At 27.0% G+C, this 16,148-nt stretch overlaps 1 protein-coding gene across 1 annotated transcript; it reads left to right on the top strand.

Annotated features, from left to right (window-relative positions):
* The first annotated feature begins 52 nt into the window (after positions 1-52).
* Positions 53-11,928, top strand: LOC135923548 (uncharacterized). Its single transcript, XM_065458353.1, has 6 exons — positions 53-199; positions 5,079-5,520; positions 6,322-6,501; positions 8,383-8,478; positions 10,817-10,983; positions 11,055-11,928. Exons 2-6 carry the CDS (start codon positions 5,287-5,289, stop codon positions 11,377-11,379), a joined length of 1,002 nt encoding a protein of 333 aa, XP_065314425.1. The 5' UTR covers positions 53-199; positions 5,079-5,286; the 3' UTR covers positions 11,380-11,928.
* Positions 11,929-16,148: the final 4,220 nt, after the last annotated feature.

Genomic DNA, 16,148 nt, shown 5'->3' with positions numbered 1-16,148 from the left:
CTTGATTTTTTTAAAAATATTTTGTATATATTATTTATTTTATTTTTATTGCTAAAAACAAAATTTATTCAAAAAATATTTAATTTTTTTGATAAATTACTTATTTATTTTCCTACAAAAGAACAAAAAGTCGCAAATATTTTATTCCAAATATATTTTATATTTCTTTAGTATATTCTTCAGGAATTTTTAAATAAAGGTAAATCTTCATACATTTTTATAAATAAGTAATTTAATTTTTTTTTTCTTTCTAGTTAATTTACAAAAAGAATAATTATAATTTAAACTCAATAGCTATGAAATAAAACTAATATAAAATAAGAATTTAAGTAGTATAATTTTAAACGACAATCCGCTATGCCATAGTAAATCAATATGAGAGTGTATATTAGTTTCCTTGATTTTTTACGGGAAGGATTTGAGAGCAATAAGTGGCATCATTAGGAGGTATGGGGGGAGGGAGGGGCTCAACTCCCCTAAAAAGTTTGAAAAACCTTTCAAAAAAAAATTTGAATAAGTATTACATTATTTATTATATATTTTTGCCAATGATTGGATAGTAAATTATGATTTTTTTTAAAAAAAAGAACCTTTAAGTTGTAAAAAGTAACATAGCCAATTTACCCCCCCCCCCCGGTTTTAATAAATACTACCTTCTTGTTTACCACCTTGTTTTACGGTAAAGATTACTCTATCTGAAAATATTTAGTTCTCTTTATACCCTTTAGAGCCCGAAAATATTATGCAATATTCAGGACCAAGGTATTGATGATGCTAATGCACAAATATCATTAGACTAGCTATAAAAAAATATTATATTACATTTGAACATATGATCTAAATAAACTCTGGGGTTTAATTTGTTTAAAATTTTTATAAAATTTGTTAAAATATATATAATATCTTACAACAATAATAATATTTAAACACATATTTTAAAAAAGTAATGAGTAACGCAAAAAGTTTACGCCACCATAGTTTTTAGTAATGCCACAACCTGTTTTCAACAGTAATTCCTTTTCCTTTTGGAAAATTAAAATGGCGTTTCCTGTTTTCAACAGTAACGCCTTTATCTGAATAAACGCCGTTATCTAATTGGGGAAAGGTGATAAAGGCGTTAATAACGCGTTATTTGTGCCTCTAGAAGAATCAGATGTTGGCGGAAAATTATTTCAGAATTTAGAGATTATTAATTTTAGACAATTTTTTTTTATGATCAACAATTCGAATTCTATATTAAAATAGTAAAAGTTACTATGTTTGATAATGCATTTTAGAACTTTTCCAGGTTCATTACTTTTTATTTATGCATGATCGGATATTGGGATCTAATTGTGTTTCTATGTCTTTGAGGAAAAAGATCAAATTTATAAATACACTTACTTTTTTTGCTAAATTATTATTAATTTTTTTTAATGTTTTTTTGATTTGAATTTTTCTTTTCAAGAATAATTTAATGGCAAAGTCATTAACAAATTGCAGCATTTTAAATAAATAAAAATTTTATCCCAATTTTTTTTTTGATTTTTATACCATTGTATATACTACATTTGACTAGAGGGTTTCACCATATCCTTTATATGACTCATAGGTGTAAAGTCATAAATATTATTGATGTCACACAAGCTTTATCAAAAAAAATTATTAAGTCTCTTTTAAATATTGCTTTGTTTTATGCTTCTAAAATGATTTGTTTTGTTTTATATAAAGGATTAAAAAGTATATTAAATAATTTTGGAGGGGTTTGCCTTAAAAAAATACAGTTCAAGGCCTAATTCTCTAATATAAACTTAATATTTGAGAACCTACTTATTGTAAAACTTATTCATTTAATCATAAATAACCACCCCTGATTTTTTTTTTCCATCTCGATTATATTTAAATTTTTTCGATTTGATTAATGGTGACTAGAGTCGAGACCGTGTTGAGGTTATATGGATTTATCCTAAGGGCAACCTTACCACTTTGCTAAATGGTTATATGGCTCTCCCTGGAAATCCCTGGGGAAAAAAATGCAAATCATTGCTTTAATTTCACCGTTTAAATCCCATTTAATGATGTTAGACAACTATGTATATTTCATTTCAGTTATTTGAACTTTAAATAATGATATCAACAAAAATCTTCAAATGAGCAATTGAAGATTTTTATCGCCCAAAATTTTGAGCAAAATATCTTAGAAGATCAAAATAATTGAAAATCTTTTCGTAAAAAAAAATTTTGAGCAAAATGAAAAATGTTTTTTGCAAAAAAATCTTCTTTGGGCATGCCCCAAATTTTTTTTTACATTGAATTTTGAGCAAATGTTAAACCGTGCAAATAATTGATTTGAAGAAGCTAAATTTGGTTTGATTTATGGTTAAAACAAAAATGGCCAAGTTTTTTTAGCGAGATAGTTTAAGTTATATAATACATAACACCAAAGAAAATGTTTTCCACTAATAAACAAGGCTATTTTGATAGACCTATCCAAAAACTATATATCAGTCAAATATGGTCAAATAGTCTAAAATCAATCTTGAATATAACGTAACGGGGAAAAAATTGATTTGGAGATGATTATTTTTAAAAATGGTTTCCAAGCATCAAATAAATTGCTTAATGTTTCGTGAGTGTTTTGGTTATTCTTATTATTCATATAAACACCAACATTATCAAGGCATTATAAAAGCTAATGTTTATTTTAAGAGAAATTTTTTTTTAAAAAAAATGTGTAGGAAAAAGCTTCTGGGTAAATTGTTTTAAAATTATTATCAATATTATTATTAAAAAAAATATATTTCGGCTTTTGTTTCCTTATGAAACTCCATTAATATTAAATGTAACACTATATTTTCATAATGCATTCATTTTATAGTTTAGGGAAAGAGATTTTTTTTTGCCTTTTATAAATCAAGACACTTTCAGATAAAAGATTTATCAATAATATTTTCTAATCCTTGAGTGAATTATTTAATTATTATTATATTAAAAATAAATTAAAAAAATAAAGAGGGCGAGTTTACCAAATGTGTAAGCCGTAGTTAATACGATAGGGTCATTTAAATTTCGAAATATATTGTGATTTATTGCTGTTCTTTATGGTCCAATATGTTGTCTCGTTACTTTGGTAACTGTAAATATGCTATTAATTATAAAGGCCACCTACTAACGCTGCCGCACTATATATATAGGTAGTTTAGTTTTTAAGTTTTATTATGTAATACGCACTGGAACTATTTTTTTTTTACTTTTATACCAAATTTGAGAAAAGGGAAATTTTAAGATCATCTTCCATATCGTTATCATTACTCCGTTTCATTTTCAGATATACTTTTAATTATTTTTTTTTATCAGATGGTGGATTGGATTTATATGATTAAAAGCAATTCAAAATTATATTAAAATTTTAAAATTAGAAATTAAGTTTCAATATTATAATTTCAAATTTAATGATAAAATATTTAAAAAATTATGATATTTATTAAAAGTAGCGGAGTAAACTATTTTTTTAGAAAATAGTAGCGCGTTATCGTAAACTCTATATAAAAAAAGTAGCCCGCTTAACACTGACAAATATGTTGTAACGTATAATCTAAAGTGGTATTATATTACATTAAATAATTAATCTTCCCCGTTTCAGAGCCGGGTTCAAGACCAAACCCGAATTCTCGAATAGTGATACCTTATCAAGTCTTTATGGCACATTTTTCCCCATGAATACATTGATAGTATATTTTGTATACTTCGCCGCGAATTCGCGTTAACTGTGAATGCAGAGTAACGAAAATGATGAGTGGCTAGTAAATAAATAAAATTGAAGACAATTTTTTCATCATAATACGTCTGTGGTAATTTATTAGCCGAAATTTCCTAAACTAAACCTGTACTGTGAAACTACCGAATCCGTGTTAAAAAAGAAATAGAGCCTGAACTCCTGCATAACTCGGATAGAATTATTGGTTCAAAAAGCCTGGTTAAAGTGTTATAGAGCGTTCTTTCTAGAAAATTTGGATATAACTAAGAAGCTGAACAAGCTTTGAAACCCATCCTTTCATTCATTCTTTCATATATCTAACCTATCCATTTGTTTGCTAAACATGTGTAAAAAGATAAAACAATGGTGAGGGGAAGGGGTATTTGGGAACCTGTCTCCTAATTAAAATTCTGCCACTTTCCCAATAAAAAAAACAATTTTTTTTTTTAGAAATTTCCTTTTTTTTGGCGTTTTAAGTGAATATTAATTTTTAAAGTACAATATAATTATTATATAAATTATTGCTTATACAAATTACCAAATTTAGTCATTTATTACAATTTTTTTTAAATGTTTTTCTATAATATATCAACTAATATGGCCAGATTAATGTTATAAGCTCAATCGATCCCATGTTAAAAATGATGAACTTAGTGTTATTAGAGCATATGACAGAAAGAATTTAATCGAATATTAAATTATTTTTCTGGCATCCCCTTCCTTTGAGGCCTGGCGTAATTGCCTTTCAAAAATTAAAAATAATGCAAAAATGCACCCCATGGTGCCCCCTCTCTACCGACTCCCGCAAAAATTCCTAGTGTACGACCCTTTATATGATTCTCCATTCCCTTTTCTTTCTTTTTTTTACAAAAGAATAGAATAATTCCAATATATAATGTGAAAATTTCATTCCTCTTTTAAATTTTTTTATTTTATTAAGTATCCACCCCTAATAAAATTATTTTTTATTAGTATATCCTATTTTCTTAACCCAGATAAGGGGAATAAATTACAAAATCGTTTTTATGCTTCTTTTTATAAATTAATAAAATAATATAATATTATATTTTTACCTCAATCGTTTATAAATTTTCATGGAGATTATAAATAATAAAAAATATTAATACTGAATATCAATTATAATAAAAACAATTTTATTAAATCGATTTTTAATCATAAAAAAAAATCCACCTCCTTAATTATTTATATAATTTATTGCTAAAATATAATAAACTTGAAAAAAAAATGTTGGGCATACACTAATATATCTTACTACATAATAATTTAACCCTTATTACATTTATAGCTGATTTAAATCTATTATTGTATTTTTTTTATTTAGAGATCTCGTAACATAAAAATAATGATAACACGTCAAATCATTTATTGATATCAATATTAAAAAAATATGGGCCCATACCCACCATAGTAATACAACATAAATTTTCGTCATTCCATATCAATTATTTTGGCATTTCAGACTTTGTTTTAGCCTAGCTTAAACAACGATAAACCTTGGTTACTAAATCTAAATTCTTTACACTTTTTAAATGGAAAGAAGTGGATATTCATATTCCTACAAGGACAACGTTTCGGGCTTCCCGCCGAATGTTGGAGAAAGATCGGGAGAAAGAGTTATAACAGAAACGGAAAAGGAGAGGGGTTATAGCGTAAAATGTTGTGGCTGCATTCCGCTATGTTTCGACAAAACAGATGGCCCTCTGATAAGGGGTGATACTTCTGTCTTTGCTAGACCTAGTGGATTTCTCAGATTATTACAATTGGTAAAATCGTGTTTTTCATATTTTGGACAATCGAATATATATTTAATGAAGTGCGATGATTAGCTGAGTCTACGAGTGATAAGAGTGAATGATTATGGTTTTATAAGAAAAAAAAATTTTGCAAACAAATATAGTAAAAATCTTTTAGGTGAAGGAAGTCTAAAATTAATTATTAGTAATTAAAGTCGCTAAATAATATAAAAATTTTAACTGTCTAGCTTCTTTCTTTCTGAGTTTATTAATTTTTAACAAAGTTAAAAACAGAGTTGGAAAAAAATTATTTTAATATTTTTCTTTTCGAGGCTAGGTCCAAAATATCAATAAATATAAAAATAAAACCATGCCCAAAATATAATCCTAGAAAATTTCAAATATTTAACATTCGATTTCATTTAAAATTTTAAAAGTTTTAAAACAATTCGAATTTTTAAAAAAGATTTTGGACATAGCCCGAAGAAGAAGTTTTTGATCAAATTTTTACTTATATACCAAATTTTTTTAAAGTTCTTTTTTATAAGTATAAATCTTTTGTAATTTTCGTGCATAAAAAATCTAAATAAGAATAAGTCACTGCCAAAGTTTTAGAAATATTATTTGCTCGAAAACTACAATGTAATTTGTTTTTAAAATCCTACTTCATCCTCGAGAAACATAAAATTTAATTGAGATGTGAAAGCATTTAGAGTGTTCTTGGGGTTGTTGTCTAATCTTATAATGGGCCCTTGTCATTTATTTTTAATTATACACACCTTTTAGCTTTTAATATTTAGAAAATATATATAATTATGTTTCATTGGATAGATCCCTCTTATAATAGCTTTCATAGCTGTAGAATTGGCTAATTGGTGTTTTTTTGGTCTCAGGTCCTATCGATTTTTCAGCACGGTCACCATGACTCTCATATGGATCAACCTCATATTTTTTTTCATTTACCTGTGCCAATGCCAATGGAGAATGAGGTGTTTTGATTGCTACATATTGGTAATATATTATATTTATCTTATATATTTAGAAGTTAGCATAGAAAATCCGCCTCATACTCATAACCCGCTTTAAAAATAATTTAAACATACAAATAGAGTAGGACTCCATAGTTTTAGAAACTTGTAATGTATTATATAATTATGACATACTGACGCATAGGCTAAACAAGGGGTGGGAATCGGAAATTTGCCTGTTCTCGTAATTTACATCCAAGATTATTTTTATACAAATATAACATAACCTAGAGCTTTAGGAAAAACGCCACTTAATAGTGTTTCCTATCCTTTTAAGAAAAAAATAGACCTAAATAACTGAAGGTATATGAAGCAGAAGTTTAGCAATTCTGGACTAAGCTTCATAGACCCGGGTTTTTGTCAAATTTTAAAAAACTTCGATCATCTATGGTACATGTTTGAATGACTTGATTTTACCTTAGTATTTTAGAATATATAGAGTATATCAAACCCTATTATTAAGTTCAAACAATTTTGTCATGAATCTTTTCTTTTAAATTTACATGATAAACTAAAAGGCGGGAAGGGGGGGGGGACAATAAATTAAAAAAAAAATAAAACAAACAAAATAAAGCCCTCACTGAGATCCGGGGAAAATGATCGGCTAAAAAATTCCCAATATTTTAGCCGACTAAAAATTGGCTTAAACGGTTAAGAATATAGTACCCAACTATACTCACACGGCAATTTTGAATGATTTAAAACTAAAATCTAAAAAAAAGAGGGATAGCCTAGGGGGCCTAGGAAATATAAACCTGAAAGGTCATGGTACTTCCTAGATTTTTAACCTTTAGGGTGTAATTATAGGGTCAATGTTTGGGTTGGAACTGGGAGACACAGCAGAAATCCCAAAAATGTGTTTACGGCAAAATTGTTTGATATTCACAGGATAGGTATCAATACATGTTGGAATACGATTCCGGCATAATTCAATATTTTTAGAAATTAAATTTTAAAAAAAATGGCCCTAGTTTTTGTTTCACACTCTTTTATGCCATTTAAAAAAAAACATAAAACACTGATAAAATGAAGCAAGCAGACATTTTGAACAATACATACTTATAATATCTTTACTTTTGTTACAAAACGTCTTGAGCTCAATAAAATTAGCTATGAAATTTCTCGTCTTTGTGGATTATATTTTTTAAACGCAAATTAATTACTAATTTTAGTTATGTATCTTTGACATATATATATTTAATATAAATTAGGCGAGATTCGTAGCTAAAAGCTAGGATGGAGTATTAGAACCTGTTTCGGTTTGGTTTCCTAAGATTCAACGATTTTGATTTAACTAATATTATTAGTAAAGTCAATCTAAAACTTGTCTCAAAGTTAAGAGCAACCTTCGATTCTAATTTCAAATTCTTATCCCCCCCCCAGATTATATTTCGCTCATATAATATTGAAGATTTTTCAAAAATTTCTATTTCTAGGGCCCTTAAATTTTTGAAAACTTTGAGATCCTTCTGTGTCCAGCAGGGTCCTTGTGCTACGCTATTGAGTTATAAGTTTAATAAGTAATTATATCTGGGTGGAGGGGATGGGGTGGGATTTGCAATGTTATAATGGTAAATAGTATAAGTCTTGTCAACAAAGTATGCTTCCCCGAACCCAAGATTTTAATTAACTAGGGGAATAAGCCACATAATTTATTTTAATCATCAAAATAAGGTTTAAAAATAAATGATATCTTATAGAGGATAGACATTTTTATGCTGCCTTATCGATAGTCATTAATCTTTCCGAATCGCGTGAATCAATATTCATTGTAACAAAATTTTAAAAATTAATTTTTGAAATGTTTTAAGACAAAATATTTACTATATATATAATACTCTTATGGTAATACATATTTTATTAGGACTTTTTGTACCATGCGATAGCCATAACATTATTGATAGTGAGTTCTATCTTTTTGGCCCTGAACGTATGCTCAACTGGACACATCGTCGGCGCAGTATATATTTTTAAAATTAGATATATTGTATTAAATTTAATGTTTTCTTTTCTTTAATATATATTATAATGATAATAAGGAGTTATCTTATTAAGTTTTACGAGTGAAGTAGGAGGTGGGTTACTCTTATTTCAGTTAAATGAACTTTTTTTTTAATATAAATTTAATTGACTTGGAATTAATTGATGAGTTTCAAGATTTAAAAGGGATTATTCATTCCAATTAATTATCATTAACGAAAGTTCTGTCATTTTCATTTAAACACTGGGTTGTGTGTGGATAGCATTTTGAAATTTAATTATTTATTTATGTCTTTAAGATATAATCTTTTGTCCAAAATGGGCGCATTAAGTGTCTCTTGCTTAAAAAGAATTAAATTAAAGTAATGATTATCATTTTAAATAAGAATGGTGTTTACTGTTTACTATTAATCCTAATCTTAAACAACGATTGCAATAACAATGAAAAATTAGCGTTTCGCTTCTTATATCGTTTCTTCTACACATGCTTTTTAATATTAACACTGATCTTCCTTTTGTAAACTATTTGGGGTCTTCTAACAATTGCTTGTATAACAATAAAGATTGATCCTACTAATACCAACGATAGTTTCTTCCAAGACCACTATAGATTACAATTCTACTATTTTCTTTATCAAACGACCTCGTGTATCCTCTAAAGATTGATCTCCATTTTTTGTCTACTAATTGTGGGCTTCTAATAAGAACGATTTATCCTGGCCTTTTGTCTAGCATTACTGGCTTATAATGACTTCTTGTAATAAACGATTAATCAAATTTCCTAGCCTTTTTTCAAGCTGCTCCTAACGATTGAACGCTCATTGCTAAAAGTCATTTGTCAGTTTGCTCTTAATGACTGTATGTAAACTATTAAACCTTGTCTTGTCGGCTAAGGCTCGTAAACAATTGGATTTATTCTAGACTTTGGTCTATCATATTTACTGTCATTTAATCAAGTATTACCTAATAAAAATCTCTTAAACCACACATCTTTTTGCACTCTTTCCACAATTAATTTTTTTCTTCTTTCTAGCCACATATTCTATTCGCCTTTTCCATAATTTTTTCGTCCCTTTTCAACTAAACATCTTCTCGCATAATTTTAACCATAAAAATTATTCTTTTTGGCACTTTTTTTAAACAATTCTTTTTTTATCATACTTTTTAACAACTTCTCGTGTTAAAATATATTTTTTTAACTTTTTTTGAATCTCCAAATACTCCTTTTCTAACTTTTTGAATAACAAATATACTTTTACAACCCTTTATAACAAAATATTATTTTTAAAACGTTTTAATTAAATTATAAAAACTTTTTCCAAATTCAACATATTCTGTTAGCAATCTCCAATTTTTTTTAAACAAAACTTTTTTTTATCACACTTTAAATAAATTAATAACCCTCTTTTAAAAAATCAAAATCAAACCTTTACTTTTTCTCTTCCAGCACATTCTTACCCTATCAATTATATCAGTATCATACTAAAAAAAATACTATGCCTTCCTTCAATCTTCAACATCTATCTCCATTGATCTACAATTTAATAACCTATTGGATAATAAGTCTAAAACTTCAAATCTTAATTATTTCTCAACCAATACTCACGTCACTTCTCATTTTAATTTTATTTAAAATTTTCATGTTGCATAATGCTAATATTTTATTTCTAATATTTTAATTCTTTTCTCCATTTCTTTTTCTATTAATAACTCTTAGTAATCTTCTTCATTTACCTAATCTTTTTGCATAATATTTTCACAATCACCTAAATGTCCTCTCACAAAAATTTTTAATTGTTTTATGATTCGTATCTTCTCTTCGCTTCATACTATAACCTTTTTAAGATGTTCCCTACTTAGTAAATTATCTGTTAAAAACATATTTTTGCTTCAATCTTATAAACCTCTTCTTTTTATAAAATAAAAATACGTCTTTAGAAATTTTTACAATTTAATAATTATTTTTCTGTTCCTTCGCGAGCATTGAAAATTCTAAATATTTTCTTATCCCCTTTTTTTTATAATTTTACTAAATTTTTAGACCTAAATTTTAATGCATATGCATGTTGAACCTAGTTTTTACCAGCCTCAATTCGAGACTAATATTGAAAAAAATGGCCTACCGAAATGAGACTAATCAAACTAATTTATAATTAAAAGTTATAATAAAGTACATATTAATAAAAATATATTAAAATTATATAATCCAAAAAAAAACATATATTCACATCTTAATATTTACAAAAAATAAACCAAAATTTTCATAATAAACTTTCACAACATTTATTACAATGACTACAATACAAATACAAAATTAGGTATTCGGCTTCATAGCTGCGCTGTTGTATATGTTAAGTGCCTTTTTCCTAGCTAGAGAATATATGCAATTCCGAAAAATGAGGGAACAAGAAAGGGCTTGGAAGAATTATAATAGGTCTACAATGTCTTCCACGATCCGAGACGGTCAACAAGGCAGTCCTAATAGGTAAAATAAAATAATTAATAATGTTTCATTTTTTCTCATAAAAATGACACTTTTTATCAAAAATATTATAGATTTTACCCAACGCCTCCTCCAAATATGAGTAGAGATCCTAGGGGTATATATGATCCCTCTCATCAGAATCCCAATTTCGCGCCCCAATCCAGTCCTACCAGTGTTTACAACCCTGCTTCTAACCCAGATTATTACAGAGGAGACTATTCTAGTCGACAACTACCTCCTAACACGTATTATCCCCCTTCGATCAATTCCCCAACTAATTTTAATCCGAATATTAATAATCAGCCCAACATAGGTTTGAGGGATGCCCCCAGACAAGTACCCATACAATTAGAGGAACCATTGGATTACTATACCACCAAGAGACCTTCTTTCTAAAATGCTTTTTAAAATATTTATTTTTCGAAAACTTACGAGAACATTTTTTTTTTATAAATAATATTTTATACATTTTTTTTTATAACAATTGTTTATTTTTGATTATTTGATTATAAAAATAGTTATACGAAATGATAAAAAGAACCTAAATTTTTCCGTTTTACCCCGCTCCCCAAAATTCTTCCAATTTTATTATATAATTATATTTAATTAAAATATACGACAAAATAGAATTATAAAAGTTTTTTTAAACGCATGAATAATTCATAAATTACTTGTGTTTGTAATATAATATAACCTATTTTTTTTTTTTGAACGAAACGAAGTATATTGTCTCAAATAATTAAAAATTTGTTTTATATATATTTATATTATTAAAACCTTTAACAAAAATGTACATTTAGAAGAGAAAAATCAAGAAAATTTATATATTTTTAATATAAGAAATCTGGCACGCGATATACGTAATTCCTTCACTCATATATAAAATTCTCGAAAAACTTTTTGTCATAATAAAAAAAAAATACATATAAATATTTCCATCGAATTATAATATTAATCTAAAAGCCCGATCGATCAAAATAAATAAATACCTTGAAACATCACCTTTGAATTTTTTTTGTATAAATTTTGAACAAATATAAGTTTTAACTTTAAATTTAATTTTGTTAATTTGTCAAATAATTCTTTTTAAGACTATTATGGTTGGGTCTATAATTAAAATTGACAAAGTGGAAGATGTTATTTGTAGTATTTTAAATAATTTAAATCCTTTAAATTCTATAATATTTACACTTTTCTACATCTTGAATGATTTTTTAAAACTAAACTGATTGTCATCTTCCTCAGCAGAGAAATAACAAATGAGAGAATTTATAAAGTAATTTAATATATCTATTAATATTAAATAAACACATATATAAATGTAATATATTGTAAAATATCTTGAATATCTTGCTTTGAAAAATAAAATTTTTATTAGGTAGTAAAATATCAGGAGAATAATAAAAATGAATGTTAATAAACAGCAGACTAAATAGATCATTCGTTTATTTAGTCATGACCACATTGTTAACACGTTCCTGTAGTGTTGCTATATGGCTCGATTTGAACCGATTTTTAGAAAACTCAATATTTTAGCTATAAAAATATCTTCTAACCCTAGAGATTTCGTTAAATAGAAGTCCAAACTTGTGGCATCTAAAACCAATATCTTCAGGCTTGCGTAATATATTTTTTTTCGGATAAAATATTGAGTTAGCCATTTTTAAAACCTACACAAATCGAACTGTTTAACAACACTACTTTGCTGTTATTTCAGAATTGCTATCTTTTTCGTTAAATATGCTTAATTGTCCTCTATCCCCACCTCCAATTTCATAGTACATAGATATCCCCTTTATAAAAAAAAAGGTTGTGACAACTTTTAATTATTTGAAACAGTTATGTTTCTTAGTTTAGTTTCGGTTGTTTTTATCTTACATAACACACGTTCGACAGCACATAGATGAAGTTAGGTATTTAATATTTATATCAAAATAAAAAACTCGGAAATCCAGATAAATTATATAGTAAACGTTAAGGTTAAATATTTTTAAAAAAATGGTTCATTCAATTTGCGATATCATCATCATTCACATTCATTGCCACTAGAGAGTTATTATAGTGTATAAATATTGTTATAATAAATACATAATTATGTAAATATGTCATTAGATTTGCCAATCTTATGTATAAAATTTAATTTCTTTGCGCTAGAAAACATTTTCATTTAGATTAAATAAAGTTAAAATCATAAATACACTATCGTAAGGTATGCTAATTGGTTCGTGGAAATCATTATATATAGATATACACTGTGTTCCAATCGAATTTATACACCTATTGTTTTAGCAATAAATCTATCAATTCTAAAAATAATTCGATAAAATTTAAAAGATTGAGAGAGGGATAAATTATCAGTGTTTTCTGCAAATTTGTCAAATTCTGTTATCAAGGTCGAAAGTTATGCACATTCAAAATTGGACAAACAAATTTCGAACTTACAAACTAAAAAATAATTTTTTTTATTAAACTTTACAATTTGACAAAAACAGGAAAACATCATTATTTAAAATTTTGAGTCAAATGTTGTACTCCAAAAAAGCTGATGTTCAAAATGCCCGCCTTTAGCTCGAATATATGATCTAAGGCTATCTCGGGATTCATTGATTGTACAATCAACAATTACTTGATCAAAATGATTCCATTCTCCCACAAGTGGCTTCAACGTTGCATATGCGGGTTTGATAAATATATTTGACAATCTATCTTTCTCTTATCTCAATTTCTAAAATTTTCTTATTTAGAATTGATTGATATATACCTAAATCAAAATAGCATATCAATTCATCGAACATATGTCAGTGGCAAAACTCAAGTTCACTAGGGAAGCAATTGAAAACCATTTTTATTATAAAACATATAAAAAAATTAAGATTTATAAATAAGCGGAATTTTTGTTTGTTTCTGAGTAAAATGTCGAATGATATTTAACGCGTCGAATCTATCATATTTTAATGATTTTTGCTAAACATTGAATCAAAACTGCCTTCAAAAAAATATTTGTACCCAAAAATCCTTTATCATTCCAAACATATCTTTTCTTAAAGGATGAGGAATGACCATTAATATAGAGAATTAGAAAATTCACATATAGTGAGCCACATATTTTTTAATCGATAAATAAATTACGAATGCAAATTTTGATTTCTTTTTTCAAGTTTTGTAAATTATTGCTAAATAAAACAAAAGTGAACATTTTTTAATGGATATTACTAGCAATGTTGGTAAAATGTCTAATAATTGCAATATGTGCCTTACTAAAAAGTTATTAATGTTAAATTATCTGTTTTTTAAAAAAAAATTCGGGTACTATTTTTTAAATAAATTATAATATTAAATAAGAAATAAAGATTAAATATCTATTAATATATAAATCTATTTTTATTTAATATTTAAAGGGGAAAAAAAATATTTACTAGCTTATTACAGCTCATATTTTATATTTCAATTTAAAATTAACTAAATATATCTCCAAAGGATCGTTAAATGCATAAATATTAAAATATTATATTAGGAAAACCGAATTAGAGGTCTGCATTGGGCGGGTTTTTAGACCAAAAGCCCGCCCATCCAATGTTTTTAAAAAAATTTAACCCGCCCGCCCAGCCCGCTCATAGTTTTCAAAAAAACATATACCAGTCCACCTGCCCGCCCATTATTTATAAAAAAATTTCGCTTATAAGATTTAATATGGCCATTCTTTCAATTTTTTAAGCATCTAATAAAAATATTTCAGCATACACCTCTACAAAAAGAAAATATTCAAATTATGGACAATTTATTTGATCAAATACAATATTTATGAAATGAATATAAATATAAAATTAAATTATTATATGTAATTATAATGCAAAAATAATAATAAATCGACATTTTCTGGATACAAACACGTTCTTCTTTGTTCTAAAAACCTTCCAGCAATGCTAAATCCTCGTTCAGAAGAAGCACTAGTTGCAGGAATAGTCAATATTTTTCTTGCTAATCGTGATGGCTTTGGCAAATCTCTTGTCGTTTCCACCAAAGTAGGATATCCGTTTAAAGTATATCCTCTTCCTCAAGTGAGATTCGGATGTCCCGTATGCAATATATGTAAAACTCTTTTTTGAAGTGAGTAAAAAATGATTAATCTGCCATTCCAAAATAAAATACCGTGCTATTTTTGTAATCGTTTTCATGCTATTCGTAATAGTAACAAAACAAAATACTATACAGTTTTATAAACCGGACCTCAAGTTAATAGTAGAAACAGATGCATATAACCAAGGATTTGGAGCTGTACTCATGCAAAAATATGATGATGGTAACGAACTTCCAATAGCTTACACCTCAAGAACTCTAAAAGACGCTGAAAAAAATTATTCTACAATAGACAAAGAAGCAAAAGCAATAATAAACGGTTTAGAAAAATTTCATAACTATATGATTATGATATAATGTACAAGAATGGCGCTAATAGTATAATTGCAGATGCTTTATCGCGAAACTAAATAGAGAAAAAGGATGATAGAATAACAAGCGAAGATAAAACAGTGAAATATATAAGAAATCTTACTTATGACACATTAACTCTACCAAGAAAAGAATTTAGAGAGGAAACCGAGAAAAATCCAATTTTAAGAAGAGTAAAAATATTAATAAATGGTACAAATATACAAAATCAAGCACCAGAATTACAAGCTTCTAGAATAAAAATAGAAAATGATATCGGTATTTTATTTTGGAATGGCATATTAATCCTTCCGTACTCACTTTAAAAAAGAGTTTTACATATATTGCATAGGGGACATCCGGGTATTACATCAATGAATTCCATTCGAGACATTATAAATGGTGGGAACAATTAGATAAAGATGTCGAACAACTAGTAAAGTGTACTTCACTTAAAAAAAAGATTGGTACAATAAAAATTGTTCTTGATCATATAATTAATTATGATTTTTCTTTAGTTTGTTTTTGAACAAAAACTTTAAATTTCCTTAACCAGCCCGCCCATTGTTAAATTTCTTAACTCGCCCACCCACCCGCCAGCTCATAGTTTCAATTTTTTTATAACCCGCCCGCCTGCCCATTCTCGAAAAAATTTTTACCCGCCCACTTAGATGGGCGGGCGTGGGAGGGTGGGCCTCTAACCCGAATGATTATTGGTTAGCGTTTTTTAAAAAATT

This window comes from Gordionus sp. m RMFG-2023, chromosome 2 (genome assembly GCF_954871325.1).
Source record: "Gordionus sp. m RMFG-2023 chromosome 2, tfGorSpeb1-WG-v2, whole genome shotgun sequence".
Taxonomy (NCBI): domain Eukaryota; kingdom Metazoa; phylum Nematomorpha; class Gordioida; order Chordodea; family Parachordodidae; genus Gordionus; species Gordionus sp. m RMFG-2023.
This window is presented reverse-complemented; position numbering and strand designations above follow the sequence as displayed.